At 40.0% G+C, this 19,840-nt stretch overlaps 1 protein-coding gene across 3 annotated transcripts in view; it reads left to right on the top strand.

Annotated features, from left to right (window-relative positions):
• slit3 (slit homolog 3 (Drosophila)) overlaps positions 1-19,840 on the top strand; it is a 168,571-nt gene that overhangs the window by 12,213 nt on the left and 136,518 nt on the right. For all 3 annotated transcript variants that reach the window (XM_085906615.1, XM_085906614.1, XM_085906613.1), the window contains exons 2-4: positions 3,029-3,100; positions 6,185-6,256; positions 8,597-8,668. In XM_085906615.1, the coding sequence (XP_085762741.1) occupies positions 3,029-3,100; positions 6,185-6,256; positions 8,597-8,668 (216 nt within the window). The remainder of the gene's footprint in view (positions 1-3,028; positions 3,101-6,184; positions 6,257-8,596; positions 8,669-19,840) is intronic.

Below are 19,840 nucleotides of genomic sequence, written 5' to 3'. Positions count from 1 at the left end.
AAAAATAACAAGAGATTAGTGCAGGAAGTCCAGAATCTCATTTTTTTTTTCTCCTCTTACTTTTTTTTGTGCTCCTCAGAAGAGTGAAATATCCAAGAGAGGAAACTTGTCTCAGACAGAAAGGAAGCAAAGGGGCTCAAAGGTCAAGAAAAGGCAAACACATGTTGGAGATGAGACACAACATCAAACCATCTCCCCTTCTCTTGGGAGATTTTGTCGCCTGTGTTGCCATTTGTTGCCATTCTTTCTTTCCATGTGCGCGCCACTCAACTGGTGGTTGGGTCGTGAAGTTTCTACTTCTCGAGAGCACCTGCCGTTTGACTCCCACCTCTTGTTATAAACGCACACACATGAATGTGAACAAGTAGTTGTTAGCGCTGTCACACAGCCAGCTGGTCAAGTTCAAGTGAGAGTGAAGCTTTACTGCAGGGCGGGTCACAAATACACAGTAGCCACAACACCAGCATGCTTCTTGCCTATACTGTGCAACAATTGTTCCAATTTTGAAACAAATTGTCCCTAAAATAATTGAAGAGAATCGTCCAGTCTGGGTTCTTTCTTAACCAATGAAGTCAGCTTTGACATTAAAAATGATTGTGCAGCATATTATTGTCGCCTTTGCGATTCTGTCTTTATGGTCGTCATCACGTTTCATATTTCTTTTCTGTTCTGTTCTACTCCAAAAAAGGCAAAGTTTTAAAAATTTTTTAATCAACATGTCATTGTAAAAGTTGAGCGGTAATACTTCATTATATTTAATTTAAATGATTAGCATTCTATTTGTGTTTTATTGATATTTATTTCCCAATGATAAAAGTATTTGAAAACTAATTCCAGACATTGCTGAAAATCTCAAAATATATTTTGGATGGCCGGCAGAGATTTGCTACATATTCCAATTTTGTTTTGTTCATTAATTAATTCACAGTGCACAAATAAGATGGGGAGTCATCATTTATTAATTCATTTATTCTATTATTTGATGTCGTTATTTTTTAGACTTAAGACTGGCACCCCCTCAAATTTTCTCCAAACTGCCTTTGAATGCATCATCAGTTAAGGTCTGAATTAAAAAAAATAATAATTGTGTTATTGGCTTGTGAACTCTAGGCGCCCTCCAATAAGTCAAGCTACCTTTAATGATGCACATGAAATTATGTATCAGTGCTTCTAAAGGAAAAAAAACAACACAGCCATAAGAATATCTTCCGAGATTCTAGGTCAGATCCTGTCTTTCCACGACTCTATTTATTATGCCACTTTCCACCTGGCCTCGTGTGTTTGTTTGAATGTGGCAAAGCGGCGGAGCACAAGTTTCCATAGCAAGCAAGATGGAGATAAGGATGGAGTGATGATGAAAGACAAGAAAGGGGAAAACGTAGCCAACTGTAAATCCAAAAGTGAGAGATTGAGATAACGCAAACCAGATTAGAGAGGAAGGAAAAAAGCAAGGACAAAGTGTTTAGTCAAGTAAGGACGAGCGAAAGATAGACATGATCAAAACGGGCGGAGGGGTATCTATTGTCGGAACAAAATGTTAGTTTAAAGAGCACATTTTCTTGCAGAATTTAAAAGTGTTTTAATAAGCGGTCTGCTTTTATTGCCTTGTAACAAATAGCAAAAGTAAATCTTGTGTGTGTGTGTGTGTGTGTATTGCAAGTTCCCTCCCGCGGCGTTCATGTCATACTTTCAGCTTCACCACATTTGACCTTTTCAGGGGCACAATGCTCCCCAGGCCTCACCTTCAACCTCCTCTGTGATTCTTTCCAGATTTCCATCACTGTCTGTACCATTAGGCACATTAGAACCACGGCACGCTGGGACTCAGATACTGTATGGTGGCAGTGAAACTCATTTCAAACAGCAGTTTGACAAAAGAGACTTCCACCTATTTATTGCCGCTCTAAGTTGAAGTCAGTTAGTCGCAATAAAAATTTAAAAAGAAATACATGTTGTATGAAAGCAGACCACGTAGCGTAATGCTAACGATCACCACAAAATGCCAAAGTGTAGCAGTATTATCAAGTATTTCAACAAATTCAGTGCATGAAGAGAAAATATTTTTTTCATTCTCTGTGAAGAATGACAAATACTACTGCAGCATACTGAGTCACTTAATAGTAGTTGTGAAACTCTTCTTTGTTTATGAGTCATAGAATGAGCACGCTGTACATCTTTTTAGTTACATATTTGTTTGATGGTGGGACATCAATCTAATGTGTGGCTTTGCTCCCAAAAAATTGAGAAGGCATGCTTGAGTCCAATCCCCTCTACCTCTCATTGTTGTCCGCCCACACTTGGGGTACGTTTGTGCGGCAATCTCGCGGCGGACCCCCCTGGACTTCACTTTGGACCAGTGGCCTACGTCTGAGATTTCAGTATGGCTCCTATTAGCTGCCTTGAAACCTAAGACGGGGCTTAAATCAGATTTATAAATGTTTAGGTGTGTTATGAAAAGCACACATGGCAGGGAGCTGCCTCGGCCAAAGCCAGACTGTTTACGGCAATATACAACACACACAAAACACACACATGCATACACACAGTGTGAGTGTGTGTATGTATGTGAAACAAGAGGGAAAATTTGCTTTTGTTGTCTGGATGTGGCCTAATTCTTTCCGTGCGACGGCGTTTCAGTAAACAGTCGGACGTAAAAAGGGAGCCGATGAACACGCACACACTTGATTCTACACGATGTATACGTCGGAACGTGATTGACTGACAGGCAGGAAACATGAGCAGCTTTGAAGTTGTGCAGCGGAAAAAAAAGTCTTATTGCCTTTTTTAGTGTTTAATGAACATTTTTTGGGTTAGGGCTGGACTTTGTTTGCACGTGCGATGGTATGCATGTGTGTGGGCTCCACGGCCGCCGGGCATTCTCACGCTCCGCCGGCCTCCATTTTGTAAGACGTTTACTGTTTGTTGGTGCTCGTTGAACCTGATCAACCTTTAATTTTTGCCTGTTCAATGTGCTTTTGATGTTTGCTGTTTAATGACAGATTTTTTTTCTTTCTTTCTTGGCCTGCAGGGATCTGAACAGAAACAACATCACCCGGATCACCAAAGTGGACTTCTCCGGCATCAAGAACCTTCGAATTCTGTGAGTTTATCCATCCATCCATCCATCCATCCATCCATCCATCCATCCATCCATCCATCCATCCATCCATCCATCCATCCATCCATCCATCCATCCATCCATCCATCCATCCATCCATCCATCCAACTTTCCCACTTTCTATCACACTCCAGCATGTGTGTGTTTTGTGTCTAAGAGATCTTGTCTTATCTTAACCTTTGCCATCATTACTTTTTATTTCAAGGAATTTGGGCTGTACAAGAACACATTGGCTTTTCCATGAAAGACAAATGCTTGAATGAGCTTCTTTTACCCTATTAGATGTGTGTGTGTGTGTGTGTGTGTGTGTGTGTGTGTGTGTGTGTGCGTGCTTGTGTGTGTGTGCACGCGGGCCTATAATAACTATAATCACAGAGGCGCACTCCACAGGCCGGCAGATAAAAATACACCCGCTGCACAAGCTGGGTTGAGAAGTGGAAATAAGTCGATGCATGTGTGTGTTTTCATTTGTAAGCACATTTGTTGACCACTGCGGCTTTTGGCACTCACGTCGGCCAGTGTGACAACTTGTGTGCGAGCCATTTTCGTATGCCCCTGCATATCTGCAACGAATGGCGGGACTCGATGTGGACAAGCCTGTGTGTGTGTCTGTGAGAGAGATTGAGAGAACGAGACAGAGCAAGCAAGCGAGCGAGAGAGAGATGGCTTGGCGGGTTTTTTTTTTCATGTGGTTGGGTAGAAACTGCTGTGACATTTCCCCACTGTAAATCTCTGCAAATTGGCCAGGAGATGGTTTGTGGAAGTGAAGATAGTCTGAGAAAAGTGCTACCTCAAAAACACACACACTCACACACACGACATGTTATGCACTTAATGAACACTACCATTTGTACGCATGGAGAGATAAAACAAGTGTGGCTTTTTCCCCCGCTGACTTTAAATCGTTGTGTGATCGTGACCATTAAACGTGCTTGTTGATGGCAGACGTTCCTGACTGGAATACCCAAATATCCTTCGAGCGTTTCCACAACGTTAGAGCATTGATGCATTATAAGATTGTTTCTCGTGTTTTTCCACTAAGATATTGATTGAAATAGACGCGGCGCAAAACAATCCACAATGTCACAAATACGTAGACATGTGCTTTTGTTGCCGTGACGGCCAGGGGCGGAGCTTGGGAGTTGAGAAAAGGCGAGCGGTTACTAGTTGCGGAAGAAACACCCCGAAAGACTGTAAAAGCATGGCTTGTATTTTCACTGGTGGAAGTAGCACTTCATCGCCAAGATGCCAAATTAAATTGATTGGCAATTGGTGTGCTGTGCAAAAATAATTACAGAAATACAAACATTCCAATTAATTTGAAGAGTCAAAAAGTACAAAGGCTGTGTGTCAACAAAGCAGCACTTGCCATACTAGAAGGCAACAGACTTGCTCCAGATTGCGGAGGAAATGACTAACTCCAAAGCATGTTGGATTTGTCGGTAAAAGTGTGTGCTTCACATTGAACCCATTTAGTGAAAACAAGATAAATATGCCCTCAAGTGTTGGTCAAATTCCTTTCTGGGTCTCCCGTGTTCTGGAGTGTGACATCACTGCATATCTTTTTTTAAACATTGCACTTAGTTGGTCAATTGAATTTTTGAGAGATTTTTTTTTTTTAGTATATCATTTTTATAGAATCTGTGCATATGTGCGCTGTAATTTGACATTTGCGACACATTTGCAGCTATGAGGCCGACACAGAAAAATATCTAAAACGTCTACACATCCATGTTCAAGTGCTACGTTTGTTTGATTTATGACCTATAACGTACAAGACAATTATTGAAATCTTTTTGTGAAAGAAAATTTAAGAACCATTATTGAGGTTGCAGAATTGTCCCCCCCCTTGATTGTCTTTAGTCAGCCCTCACATCGAATGTGAGTAGGAAACATACACATGACAGTGCCTCCCCAAAAAAGTTCAGTTCTTCTAGGTGGTGTCCGAGGCCCCCCGCATTTCACTTTGCTTTTCAATTGTACTGATTATCAGTCACATAACACGGGTCAGCCAATTTTTTTTTAATCTTTTAACCAGAGCCTCAAGTCACCTATTGTTATAGATCCATTTTTGGTGTTGATTCCAAATCAGATTTTTTTTTTTCCTCTGGCACATCAGGTGAAACACATTCATCGGTGGTCGCTTTAAGAAAGTTATTGCAGTCAGAAAGCGTTCTAGCGTCCAGCATTAGCGTTTATAAATGTGCTCCACTTTGTCCACAGACGACAATAACATTCCTAATTTTCACAAACGTAGGCTCTGCTAGTTGTCTAACTGCCAAGTTGTTTTTGAATTTTAAGGCCCATTTTTCTTTTCTTTTTTTTTACAGCAAATTCATTATTGTACAAATGGAGGTCCCGCCGTTGTCCATCTAATCCAAATCCAGCTGCACAATTCTCTAAACACTCGGCGGAGTCACAAAGACAGCACAGTAAATGATTCGAATGAGATTAAATTGCAAAGTGATTGGTGTTTAACCCAGTCTCCTCGGAATGCAAAGTATTTGTGTTCATCACAAAAAAGGACAGTGAGCACTTTCTGAATGTAGATGACGGGAATACACGTTAGCGGCAATCGGTTGAAAGATGGATGGATCGAGGGCGGGATGAAAGAAGATTGAACATATCCAAAAGAGGGATGAGCTGATATTTGCTTGTTTTGGCTCGCCGCCTTGTGACATTGAACACGGTCGACCTTTGCGTTATGTCAGATTCATTTTTCAATCACTGCGTCGTCTTATTTTTGTTTTTCCAAGCATTCTTTGGTCGTAAAAGTGCAATCGCCTCCTTGGAAATGTCTCCATTTCGATTTGGCACCGGATTGACTTTTCTATTTGTGTTGGCGGAAGGAAGAAATTCAACCTGTTTCCCTCTTCCTCGGCTCAGCTGAGAACATCTGTCCATGAATGAAATCCTTCCAAACTACTTAGTTGGAATAAATTAAATTAATCAATTGTATCCAGATGCAAGATGAGTCGTCATATGATATCTACACTCATTTTTTTGTGTGCTTATGCTGAATTTCAATAATGTTTTGTTGTTCACTGTGTTTGTGTGTTTTTGCAGTCACCTGGAGGACAATCAAATCAGTGTCGTCGAAAGAGGAGCCTTCCAAGACCTGCGACTGCTGGAGAGACTGTAAGGAGCCCAATCTCATTCATACCCAAGACATTCGACTCTAAAAAGTTACTTTGAATGGGCCGACTCTGACAAGCATTAAGTAATAAAATGGTAGTTGTAATTAAAAAAATAAAAATAATTGTGCCTCATACTCTATTGACAAATTGTACCCAATTTCAAAGAACTGTAGTGCAATAAAAAAAAAAAAAAAAATCACTTTGATCCACCAAACCTTTCCATTTCTCTAACTCGACCTTATTTTTAAAGAAAACTACTTGCTGCCTTGGAAAAATAACTAATTGCGGCCGGCTTCTTTTTCAGCAATGTTCTCAAAACATATGTAATGGGCTAATTGGTTAGCTTAGCTCATTGACCCCATTACCCAGGCTTTGGTTTTAAAATTTGCCTGTGAGTCACAGTGAGTTTAAAAATAACCTCCCTTCTGCAGTTTGTTACTCGACGATTAAGTCATGCGGCTTGTTACAAGTGTTCTCCTCAGAATTGTGCACTACCGTTTCGAACCATATGAGGATATGACAAATACAAAGAAAAAAAGATTTGATTGACATCTAATCTGCAGATCTGAAGAGGAGGGAAAAAATGTCTTTACCGCATGTCAGTTGAGTGGTAGCAACATGTGTGCTCAAGTGGAGATGGCACGTCGTGATAGTGTTTGTTTCGGTGAGCCGGCGCTGAGTAGCACTTTAAAAGGCTCCCCTAATGTGTTGGGTCAGGCCAAGGTCAGAGTTCATGGAAGGAGTAGGCCAAGGGAGGGCACAAATTTAACTGGAAACATTCTTTTTTTTACTCGGAAATAGTTTTACTGAAACTGTCAACAAATTCACGAACAGAAACAAATAAAAAGTGACCAATCATGGGTTCTGGGTGCAGCAAATATGGATGAAAGGGGATTCATTATAATTTCGAAGTACTTTTTGAGTCAACCAATTTTTCTGCTCAACAATAAACTGACGGCAGTAAAAAGTGTTTTGATTACTATACAAGAATCATATACAAATACAATTCTTTTAGTATGCTTCCTATATGTGAATACAAAATATAAACAGCAATTATAGGCAAAGACATTTTGTAAGATAGGCCACCATCCCAGAACTGCTTACCACACCAGATGCCAAAATTTCCTGGAAACGGTAATCAAAAAACCTCACTGATAGCCGCTCTGATGTGATGCCCCACGGGGGTGAAAGGTGAACATCGTGGTAGGGACGGATGATTAATGGCGGCATCAGGGCAGGGAGGTGGGGTGCTATCTTGTCTTCACCGCGGGCGAGCGCATCCGTCTTTGTCCGCACATGAAAGTAACATCATTCAAGCACATTGCAGAGTTGGCGGTGGCCTAAAGAAAATCAACTTATAACCAACTGCCACGACTTCCACATTGTGAAGAAGGCAGTTTCTCGGCAAAATACTTTACAGGAAACATTTGTACAGTTTAAAAAAAATGCATACCTACGAATGCCAATCAATAAATTAGAACTAAATCTATTCGGGCTGAATCAATTAATCGTGATTGCACTTTCAATCGCTTGATGGAACAAACGGTAACAAAATGAGCACATAATGAGCAAATTGATACACGAGCTGTTACGACCCTACGCCTTGGCAGTTCAGAGTACACTCAGCTGACTACATTCTCATTGTCACTCATCAGTTAGGCCTTAAATTCATTCCATAACTGAAGCCCTAAAACCGATTACTTACTGATCATGTATTCCTGCATGGATTGAGTTTTTGTTTGTTTGACTCCCAGAAGGTTTGGAAACTAACTTAGGGGTGAAAGAAAGGGGTCTTGTTATCACGTTGACACAGGTTCAAAGGTTGTTGTCTGTGTCTTCTCCAGTGCTGAGCCTGCAAAGTACTTTATGACCTTGTGCCCTTTAACATCCTCTCGCCTCCTTCCTCTGCCAAAGGCTTTGGTGTCTAGATAACACACACTATCTCCTAGTCGACAACAACGAGAAGCTGCTGTTTGTAAACAGTTGACGCCGCTGTAGTTTTAACACACCATGATAGAATCGAACATACTGGCTACGATTTTGAACTTCTCACCAGGTTTTGATTTCGAGACAAAAATATAACGGTGTCCCAATATTTACGGGCCTGACTCTAATACACTTGTTACGTTTGAAGCTTTGATGCAAAATATTTATCCGTTATATTGTGCACAATGGCATATTAACACGAACACACACACACAAGACACATACAGTCAGGCTGACCTTTCAACCACAGCAAGTAGGACTGATTTATTCCCACGTCGTCTCCACTGAAATGATTTCTCCATTGCCTTGTTTATCCATTATTCATTGATCCATCTTCTTCCATTTCCCCCCACAGCCGACTAAACAGGAACAGACTCACGCTGCTCCCAGAACTTCTTTTCCAGTCCAATCCCAAACTGGGCCGACTGTGAGTACGCACATTTAAACCTTCTCGTGCTTTTCCACCGCTCGGTTCAGATGTTGGATCGTGTCATAGAAAGCCTTTTTCTGTTTGGTTGGGCAATATGGAGCGATGGGAGTGTACGTTCAGGTCAGACTGCGACACGTCCTCCCTGTGTTTCATCCCAAAGGTGTACTTCCTCCCCTCTGCGCTCCATCCATCTTTTCTTCCTTTCCGGAATTCTATTTATTTTAGCCTCCATCCTGGGAATGATGAAGGTTGAGGCAAACATTAGAGCTGCTTACATTTTTTGGTCCTGCTTTTGATTGTGTGTCTGCAATCATTTTAGATTGCACACATATGGTGATATACTGTCCATGTATGAGTGTTAGGAGTGGTGGGGAAAGGAAATACCACCACTGGCATGATGCTGAACTTCTCACCTTGTGTTTTTTTGCTTTGAGAAGAGACGAGATATCTTTTATTCCATGGGACAACTTCAACTTGACAGTTAGTCTTTACGTCATTCAAATAAATCTGGAAGAACCACTGCAGCTGTGACATGTTTGTGGATTTCCAACATAAAAGCCAAATTGGACTGCATGTAACAGGAAAACTGCACAAAAGTGGTTGCTTTAATATAAGTTCTTATTTGATAAGTTCTTATTTTTCTTTTGTGTACATTTTTCCTGTTTTCATCCAATTATTATCACTCTAGGTTTTGAAAAAAAAAAGTCAAAGATGAACTTTTACAAGATTTACATGATAATATATATTTGAGATATTTGGAGAAAAAAAGTATTCTTTTCAATATGCAGTATATTTTTACTGATATATTATAAAAACCTTTTTTATGTAATTGTTTTTTTAGAGAAAGTTTTACGCATCTTTACATTTTAAAAGTAAAAAACGACATTTTTCATTTTTCAAAGTTTTTGCTCGTATAAAATGTAACAAACTGCATAGCTGACCTGTCATTCTTGATCAGAAATCAAACTCAGTGGCACCTCTGCAGGCCAAAGTCGGTACTGCACTCCAGCTTCCCACAATTGCGCACAGATGCGAATTCCAAGTGATTAATTAATCAACTAATTCCCTTTCTTTCCTCCATACTATCATTTTTTAACTAGTTGAGACTATTCCAGTCTTTTTGAGACTTTCAGAGAAAACATTTTTACTGGTAAGTAGAGTTTTTCACTCCAAGTATGCAGACATGAAGGTGGACTTTCATTTTGAGTCCCACCCAAACAAAGCATCGTAAGTCTCCGTTAGATGACTTTTATTCTGAAAATGCTAATTCTACTCCTGTATTTATAGCGCAGAGCTGTTCACAAAGCAGTAAATTCAAATACATGGAAGTGCTGCTCTCATTCAAAGATTTATCCCCGTCTCTGCGCTTCATCCAAGTAATCCCCAGCGTGTGTGCGAAGGCCCCAGAAAGACGAAAACTCTGGCCGCGCCGATGCCGTACGGCAGATTTGCGGTGAGGTGTGATCTATTGCCCGGGGCGGCAAACCTGAGCGTTCCGGCGGGCGGGAAACTGTCATTTACGTCAATTGCGGCTTCCGCATAAACACACGCTGGCTCGCTCACGTGCGCTCAGCGTGTTGCTTTTTTTCGGGCTCGCTTGTTCTTCATGAGTGACAGTGTGATTTTGCTTAGCGTTGGCCCTAAAAGCCTTAATTGAAGTGGAAAGGCCTCCATTTGTCACAGGTCAAACATGAACGGCTGCAGGAGTGGAAAAGGTGGAGCGAGTAGAGAGCACACTTCCAAACTTAACATTATAAATTTCACGTTCTTTATATCCCGAAGTTGCCATCAGCACAAAGTAAATTACAGTGTCTGGACTGTTTCTACTGCCCTTTATTTTCTTTCTCTCGGCTTTTTCCCCGTCTTTTGCTGCCATTTGACCGAGCCTTTTATCCCGCCGATGTTTTTTGTCTTCGAGCCAGAATTCTGCTGCTACTGCATAACGGTTGCATTGGAATGTTCTTTTATGATCCGTTATTAGGGTCCGAGTACCGGTACCACTGCCAAGGCTCTTTTGGAATCTCAGATGATTTCAGTGAAAACACACCTATTTGCCTTTTTGTAGGTGGGACCAATCTTTCACCATTGGAAATGAATGAAAATGTGTTTCTAAATCAGAAAAATATTCTTCCAGTACTGTATTATAATACAAAGACATTTATGTAATATATATATATATATATATATATATATATATATATATATATATATATATATATATATATATATATATATATATATATATATATATATATATATAAATCCCAAATTATAAATCCCAAATTGTAAATCAAAATCTATTTGCATCATTATAATGCTGAACAAATATCGTAATTTCACAACAATAAAATTGAAATTACGACTTGGCTACCAGTCCAAACAAATCAGATCAGTGATTATGTCATGAAGGTTGAGAGGTGCAAGCAGTAGAATTTCAACCACACTTGTTGACTTTGAAAGAAGGAAACATTGATAGATTTGATGAAGGTCTTGAAAGGTGAAGTAGGATTCTAGAAGATGCCAATGAAAAAGTCACACGCTGGTGGCTTTCTGGTTTGAATGTCAAACGACGGCAGCGTGATATGATTTACCTCGCAATCCTCCTGTTGAAGCCCTGCGGTCTGAGGTTCAGAGACGGCGGGCGGGGCAGGACGTATGAAGGGGAAATTCTGTCTTTGCTCTTCAGCTATCATGCCAGATTAATACCAGAGTTGGGTTTGGGAAATAAACCAAGCATGGGCCGGTGTGGGTGGGCGGTCCTTAGAAAGAAGCAAAAAAAGTTTAGTCGTCTCTATTTATAGGACATGCCTGGTTTACTGTGGTGATGATTGATGATAAGAATCGGGGGCTGGGGCGGGAATCTTCGAATTGGGGTGGGGGGCAGTGGGTGGTGGCGAGTTGATGGATGGCGGGGGGATCAGTTGCCCCATGTGGTGCTCAGCGGGGGGGTCAACTGAAAATGGACATGGTGATAAAGATGAATTGTGGACCGGAATCTGTGGTTTTGGCTGTGTGGGGATTTCATCCAATATTTGCAAAGAGTGTTTATGACCCTTACTTTATATTAACAATAATTTTCATCCTGACTGATTTTTATTTATTTTTCTTAGGCTGATGGATGATCCGATAATTAGCAGAAAAATAGTCAGATGTCCACTACAAGATATAAGGAATGAAATGAATTGGTACACATCTGCGGGCCATTTAGTGTCGGTACTTGTAACGGCCCTACAATAAAATATTGTCTTCGTAGGCTGTGATAAAAAATCACATGCTGTGACACGATCCCCAATTAAAAAAGTCTTACCCATTTATTGACATCCATCCATTTTTTGTACTGCTTTATATTAGTAAATTTGGTAAATTACAATTTTATACTCAATGTACATATGTCAACCTTGTCGTGAATCCCAGAGCTCGGCGTGATTTCCCAGAATTATTTTGAGCAAGTCCGGCCGGTGGACTTCAGTTGAGCCTCCAGATGTGAACGCGGGGAACCTCCATTTTACTGTAAACACACGAGTCAAGCGGAGAGAAGAATGAGAGCGTGATGGAAGCACGTCAGGGTCACTTGAGATGTCTTTTCCTCCTAATTAATTTAATGGGCAAAGTCGAGGAAACTGCTTTTAATCTGGTCTGATTATCCATTCAGAGGCCGCCGCTGCTGCAGTTTACCTGCTGGAATGCATCGGTTAGTGTTACAGGAAGTGGGTGTTAACTGCACATCCTGCAATTGGCCAGGACCGATGACTCGATTGGTGAGAGGGAATGCATCCCCTCATTTGACATTTGCCTACTTTGCTTTCTGAAGCACCCTTAGCTCCACACACACACACCCATGTAAAGACAACAGGAAGCTTTTTGTTGTTTGCGTTTGCCTTGCGCCATTGTGTTTGCATTTCACACTGTGTTCTCCAGCTGTAAGAAACAAATCATCGGCAAACACTTGACCGCTAAGACCCTGTTTACACGTCACTGTTTTTTATTTTTTTTTAAACGGGACATATTTTTTGTCCACACATCCCCGGAGAGTTTATTGCATTAGAAAGGAAGGTTTCCGAAAACTCCGACCACAGTGGAGATTTGCAGATTTGCGTTTGTCGTAACCAGAGACTAACGTCAGGAATCTGATGTTTCTTCTGATTGGGAAGTATTTGGCTCATTTAGTTAAAAAAAAAAAAAAAAAAAAGGATATGTGTAGAGAAGGCCTTAGCTTCGATCGTCCGTGATGCAACAGAAAGCTAGAAATGGACATCCTGAGCACTTTACTCTTTCATGCCCCTAATGTGCTGCGGTTTATGACCCAGCAGTTTGTCTTTCTGAACAGAGAGTAAAACTGTTGCATAATACATATTTACACTTAATTGTCATCATGTGTGGAGTTGGTTTTTGTCCACTCTGTTATAGTGAATTATCGTTGCTATATAAAGAAATTCAGAAATTCAAATTGCAATATCAGCAGGTTGTCGAATCATGTTGCTAAGTTAAAGTTCATCACTAAATGTCAACATTAGCCAAAAATGTCCCCCCTGACATTATCCACCCTGTCAGCAAGTTTATATATTTGGTTTGCATGTCCGTTACGTTTAATTTAAAGATATATGGCAAATATTTCGAACAGCATCACATCTACTGAATAGAATAAATCTGAAGTTCACATATAATCCTTCTTGTGGTTAAATTAGCAAATCACCGAAACACCTTATGGTGATTTTTGACTCAATCATTGTCTAAAAAACAATCCTTGCAGACGCCCCTCAGGTCTATTGAGATCAGACTTGGCCATGTTGCCTTCTGGTGACGCTGCCAGTAAGATTTAAATGAAATTTGGGTAGTGTTGGAGCACGAGCCAAAGGAAAACCTCATCCTTTGGCCAGTTGGCAGCCTGTTTGCGAGCCCCGATGCACTTTCTACTTTGTCCACATTTACAGGCAAAAGTAACCCGGAGGCTAAAAGTTAAACATCTTGTGTGCCACTTGTCAATTTGTCCGTTTGCAACGTGTGACTAAAACAAACCAGCTTGTCTTCAGTCCAGAGGCGTTGTACGGGGGTTCTTTTCCTTTCCAATGTCAAAGAATTTTTATGTTTGCTGTGAAATAGCGCAGAGGCGGCATGTGGTTGTGATTTAGGCGCACAAATATAGGTGAGCGGGATGGTGTGTGTGTGGGGGGGGGTCGTTGGAGACAACTTTTTTTTTTTCTTGTAATAAATAAAAAGTCAGGTTCAAATTAATCTGTTTACAAGCGAGTGTCTGTTCAATGTGTATTTTTAGGCTGCTCACTGATGACACAGCCATGTACATAATTTGTGTCTGGGCCCGGCATGTACATATTTGCTTATGTTTGCGCACGTCATGTCGTTTCAACACGTATCCTAATATCCATGCATGTTCGTGTGCATTTTGTGTGCGCGTGTAAACGCCAGAGAGAACAACTTGGTACCAAGCCAAATGCACTCACGTAGCGTTTGTTTAATCACAATTTGGGTTTACACGAGGAGGCTAATCGAAAGCAGACCCTGCTGCCTGGAAGATCGAGGGCAGATGAATGGGGAGGGATCGTGTAAGAAGGGAACAAGCAATTGAGAGGCAGACCAGGGGAAAGAACACAACAGAAAACATTTGATAATATGTTGCTCAACAGAACAGACTCATGATCTGGTTTACTCATGGATTGAGATTGAACATGACCTGACAACACCTCGTTGCCCAGTCATCTTTCAACACAGCAGAAATGATACAAGATTGGATTGTTTTCCAGGAACGTGAGGATCACTATGCCAGTGAGCAAAAAAAAGTAACCCCCCCCAAAACAAAATACATTTACAATTTTTTTTTTAAAGTAATATTATGGAATTAATAAAAATTTAACAAACTAAAATGGAAACAAATAAAATTACTACAATTTAGTTTGCAATTTTTATGATGAACATGTACTACAAAAATTAAAAAGGGACAAACATAGAAAAATACTTCTAAAAGGATCTCATTAATAATAAAACACACAAAAACATGTTTAATTTACATATAAGAAATTAACTGACAGCAATATATTCCCATTCCATATCCAAGTGATTCAATGCTGTTATATATTATCAATCATTATCAGTCTTACAAGACATAAAAATGAACACAAACACAAAAATAAATGTGTAGTCCTTATTCCATGATTTATGTTTTTAAAAAAAATAGAATACATTTTGGAGTGTCTAAATTTGCCCTGGATTTAGCCTTTTTTTATGAAGTACCGTCGTATTTTTCAGAGTTTAAGTCGCACAGGAGTATAAATCACACCAGCCATAAAATGCACAATAAAGGGGGAAAAAATTGATATGTCAAAATCCAACACCAGTAACAGACATTAATAGGCAACAGTGAACGGTACGGTATGCTAACTTTACATAAACACATCAAAGAGGAACTAACATATTAACAGTTATTCAAATAACTATAACGTAAATAAGTTTATCGAACCATCTGTGTCACCTCAAATCATTAAATCCATCGAAATCTTTGTCCTCTGAGTCACTTATGAACAACTCAGCTGACTCCGTAAGTAAATGCGGCGCTGATGTCAGACTCGTCGTCAGTTGCAGTTCCAATTATTCCACAGGCCTATATAACTATATATAAACTATATACGTATCAAATAACTATAACAAAATATGGTACATAAATGAAGCACAATGAAATATATTGACACTCTAAAAGAATAGGGTCAAAAATAACTTGATTTTGAGAAAATGGACCACATTCCTTTGGTCAATTGGATTCAACTTTTTCTTCTCTTTCTTTTACGCAAACAACCCATCCCCCATAAAGTTGGTAATTAACTTAAATCGTCCATGTGTCAAACATTTATTTTCTAGCCAAGAGTTGGTATCGGAAGTATCGACATATGGTTTCCGAATCTGATTTCTAGTGGTCATTGCGCACTACATGTTCTTTTCGATCCTGCAAAATGTTTTCCAACTGATGTCAACATGAAGCAACACAAACTGGAAAAGTACCTGAAATTTTTCATTTGATTTGAGTCGTGATCACTTCAAAACATTTATGACTCATTTCGACGCAGCTAGACATGTTGCGTGAACGCTTTTGCTTTGCCAAGACGAGTACTAATAATGTAATGATGACATCGGAGGCTGTCAGACCTTGCGCTCCGTTCCTGGAAACTGTCTGCGCCTTTCCTCCGAAGCGTTTATAAATCGTCTCTTAAACTCATGTGACTCCAAAAGTGGACACTGAAACCTCTCGTGTGTTTGTTCTCCACGTTGCCGGCTGATATATTGCGTGTTGTCGTTTTAATTTGACTCCAGCCAGTGGGATTGTTTCGGGAGGCTGTCCGGCATCATTACGGCTTCAGACGACACTGGGTAGTGTTGGCGCTAAAGAGGACCCTTGAGGTGTTTGGACCGTCGCGTGTGTTTGTGCATAAACGCGTATTTGTCCAAATGTCGACGTATGATTGATTCTGTTTAAGTCGAGTCCGACTGCTACAAATGAGGCCGATCTGTCACGATTCCGCTGCTGTGTGCAAATGTTTTTTTACAAAAACATGGCGGGAAAACCAATCAGCAATCCACATTCATCCATCACAAATGGATGAAAAAAAGTAATAATAAAGCCAGGCCAAAGTGTCTTTGCTGGGACTTTCAAGACACATTTTTGCCTCATTACCTCAACATGTTTTGATGTTTGACACCCAATTTTATTTTGCAGTGGGTTTTTTTTTTTTTTTGTTTCTTTTTCCGCAATTTGCAACAGTTCCCAGATGTCTTCATAACACATCTGGGACAAGTTTTCATCCAAATACCCCCTTGGATAGAATTACAATTACAATTGCAGCATACTTTACATCCTGTTTGAAGCTTAACTAAACTCGGCAGGTTTTGAAAATTAAATTAGTTGACAAATTAATAAAAAAAAAAAAAATCTTAATGAATACCACTTAATACTATAAATAAAAATAAATAAATTCCAAAACATATTCAAAAGACATGAAGAAACATTACCTATGAATTGTCTGTAAAAAATTAAAAACAAGCGGGCAATGGTCAAGAAAATGACAATGATACAAACTCCAAAATATGAAAAAATATTGAAAAAATAAATAAATCAGTGTGTAAGTGACTTACACTGCATAAGCATCTCATATAATTTTTTTATTGCAACCCACATGGCTCTAAGACCTTTGAAATTCATGTCTTACCCGAGCAAGTCCCAAGTCCTCAAATTACCAACCTATAAGTCTAACTGGAGTCCACCACGTGACTCTTGCTTTGAGGCTGCTTTTGTCCCCATCATTGGTAGGGCTGCTGTTTGATAACCATTTTCCTTAAGGAAGTAATTTTCCTCCCAAGCCAACCCATCCCTGCACGCCAAAAATACACAGCATGGAACCAACACTGGTGCAGATCATGCTCAGCAGACGAGTCGCTGGAATCTCCAAGTATTCAAACGTCGTCTGACATGATCTTACATCCAAAAGACTGTGATGTGCCGTAGGTAGAACATGAGACATTGGAAGACGAACCAAAGCGAGCGAGCCACTAAGCGAGAGTTGGGCCACATGAATGGAGCGGGAGAGCGGATCTGACCTCTAAATACAGAGCACCGCAAAGCCACTTGAAATCCTGACGCGATGTATTTATACACACGCTGGCAAACGTACAGTGAGAGCGTGTACCGCGGACTTTGCCGACACATAAACACGCCGGAGCCCACATCGCCGCAAACACAACTTTGACTTTCTTTGGTGGTGGTGGGGGTTCTATTATGCAACTTCTGGGGTGACTCTACCTGCCCAAGTTATTAAAAGACATTTCACGTTTGCTAAACATTTACCGGCCCAAGGAAAAATAGTCAAAAATAGCGTTTCTTATAATTGGAGAATTTGCGTCAAGCCAAATCGACGTATACAAGCCTCACGTACCAGCCACATAATTTGGCTGAACTAATAGGTGGAGCGAGATAATTAAAGATGTTTAAAAAGTTGTCGGTTTGTGTACGTTATTCAAATCAGGTGAGTCACGTAAACTAGTCGTCTACAGAAAACACTTGAAAGGAGATTAAAGAACCATAAGGAACAGTTGCTTGTTTAGTTGCTCCTTCAAGGGTTGAGATAGGGGGAATCGACCCCTGCAATGTTAATTTAACGTTTTTCGCCTATTTCATTTTATAATTGGCTAATGTTACTCTAAAAAAAACATTAAGATACAATAAACATAAAGTTGAGCTTTTCATTTTTTTAAAATAAAATTTGGTTAAGGTTAATTGTATTATTAAATAAATGCACTTTTTTGTATGATAATCAATTTTATATTTGTATTTAGCAGTTTTTCAAAAATTATTTGTTATTATACTTTAAAGGCTTCCGTCGTCGCTCCAGACAATCAACCAGTTTGCCACTTTGCTGTACACGTCCACCTTCTCCAGTAAAGTCAACGCCATTATCTTTGCAATCGTGCAACGGCTGTCTCCTCATAAATAAACAGCAATTATACTTTTTAGTTGATGTGGACACATGAGCTGAAACCTTCTATTTTCTTGAAACAAAACCCCTTTAACTTTGCTCGCTTTTGTTTTTTCCCCATCCTTGCTAATTAACGCATCTCCCGAAGGCATCTTCATCGTCATCATTATCGGCGTTGACAAGCTGAATGTGTGGGAGAATAAAAAGAACGAGAAAATGCCATCTGGGGCAGAAGGTGCTTGTCTACTCCTGACCAATTAGCATGCTCGTCGAAGAATCCTCAAGAATAACAAATAAAAAAAGAACAAGTTGGGCCTCACTTGATAAATAAATAGTCAACCAGTAATTCATACCTTTATTGTTGTAAGCATTAAGGGACCAGAAATGATAACTTTCGGGCAATTTTTTTGCATTTGACTTGAAAGTACAAACTAAAGAGAATTGCATGTATTTTTAAAAGAACGGTATATATTAGCTTTTGAATCCGCTAGCTTAATGCTAGCACATAACGGGGGGTGGGGACATAGCTGTGCCAAAGAAATAGCATCTATGTGTCTGACAGTGTTAGAATTCTTTTTAGGCAAAAATGGATAGGCATGTATTCTCTATCCTCTGCGAAGAACAAGTTTTAATGTCTGTGCTGTCTTCATTTGTAACCGCACGCTTGTATTATACTGCCTTCAGGTGGCCAAGGCAGGCCTACCAGAAGAGAGAGCAGCATGATATTTTACGACATTACTTTGCATACTTATCTTTATCCATATTGTGCTATTTCATCTTTTTTTTTAATGCCCTTTTGTTTACAGTAAATTGCAAACTGCTCTTAAAATTAAGGGTTCTATTTTTTATATTTTTGGTGGGGGATGGGGCAGATGCTTTTTGAATTCTGTTAATGAGTTTAGGTTTGGATTTTGTGAGGCAAAGGAGACAATGTTGGGGAGAGTGGGTGGGCGAGTCATCCCTGCCAATGGACAACACGTGTGTGCTTTACAAGGTGCAGAGTTGGCTGTGGAGGGCGTGTTGGCAGATCAGACCATCGAGATCTCTGAACACATGCGTGCACGTACAACGAGATGTAGGCATGTAAACGCTTGCGCCTCACCTCAGTGACAAGGCGCCGGATGATGACCATGTCATTGTGTGTGTGCATGTGTCTCAGTGTGTGTTTAGGTATTTGTATGTGAATGTTTCTCCCTTATTGTGTTTGTCAGTGTTTTATTTCCTCATTGTGTGTGTAACAATGCACGTGTGTGTGTGTGTCTTAAATGTTACGTGTTAAAGGAATGTGTGCGCACCTGCTTCAATGTGTGTGTTTGTGTGTTTGTGTCAACGTGTGGTGAGCTTGTGTTCGTCTGTTTGTGTGCATTGAAATCTGTAAATATTTAGTTGTGTGTGTCAGTTTGTATGAATGAGCATAGTATGTATACGCAGATATATTGAAGTGTGTGTGCGGTTGTGTTTGTGTGTGTGTGTGTGTCAGGTTAACTGATCGGGTACACGCAAGAAGTATACATGGACACTGCTGTGATTATAACGTAAGTCTAGAATAATTGCTAGTCATTGCAGCCTCTCTGTGGCATAGTTTGCATTTCTTCCATATTTGCCCCTCTTGACTCAACTTTACACACATGCAAACATTGAGAGACCCACGTGGCTGTAATTAGAATTGAGACGAGGACTCTCATCCTCAGGAATC

The sequence above is a fragment of the Syngnathus leptorhynchus genome, chromosome 2, assembly GCF_054491065.1.
Source record: "Syngnathus leptorhynchus isolate UIUO chromosome 2, UIUO_Slep, whole genome shotgun sequence".
Lineage (NCBI taxonomy): Eukaryota > Metazoa > Chordata > Actinopteri > Syngnathiformes > Syngnathidae > Syngnathus > Syngnathus leptorhynchus.
Note: the sequence above shows the minus strand (reverse complement) of the source record. Positions and strands in the feature narration are given on the sequence as shown.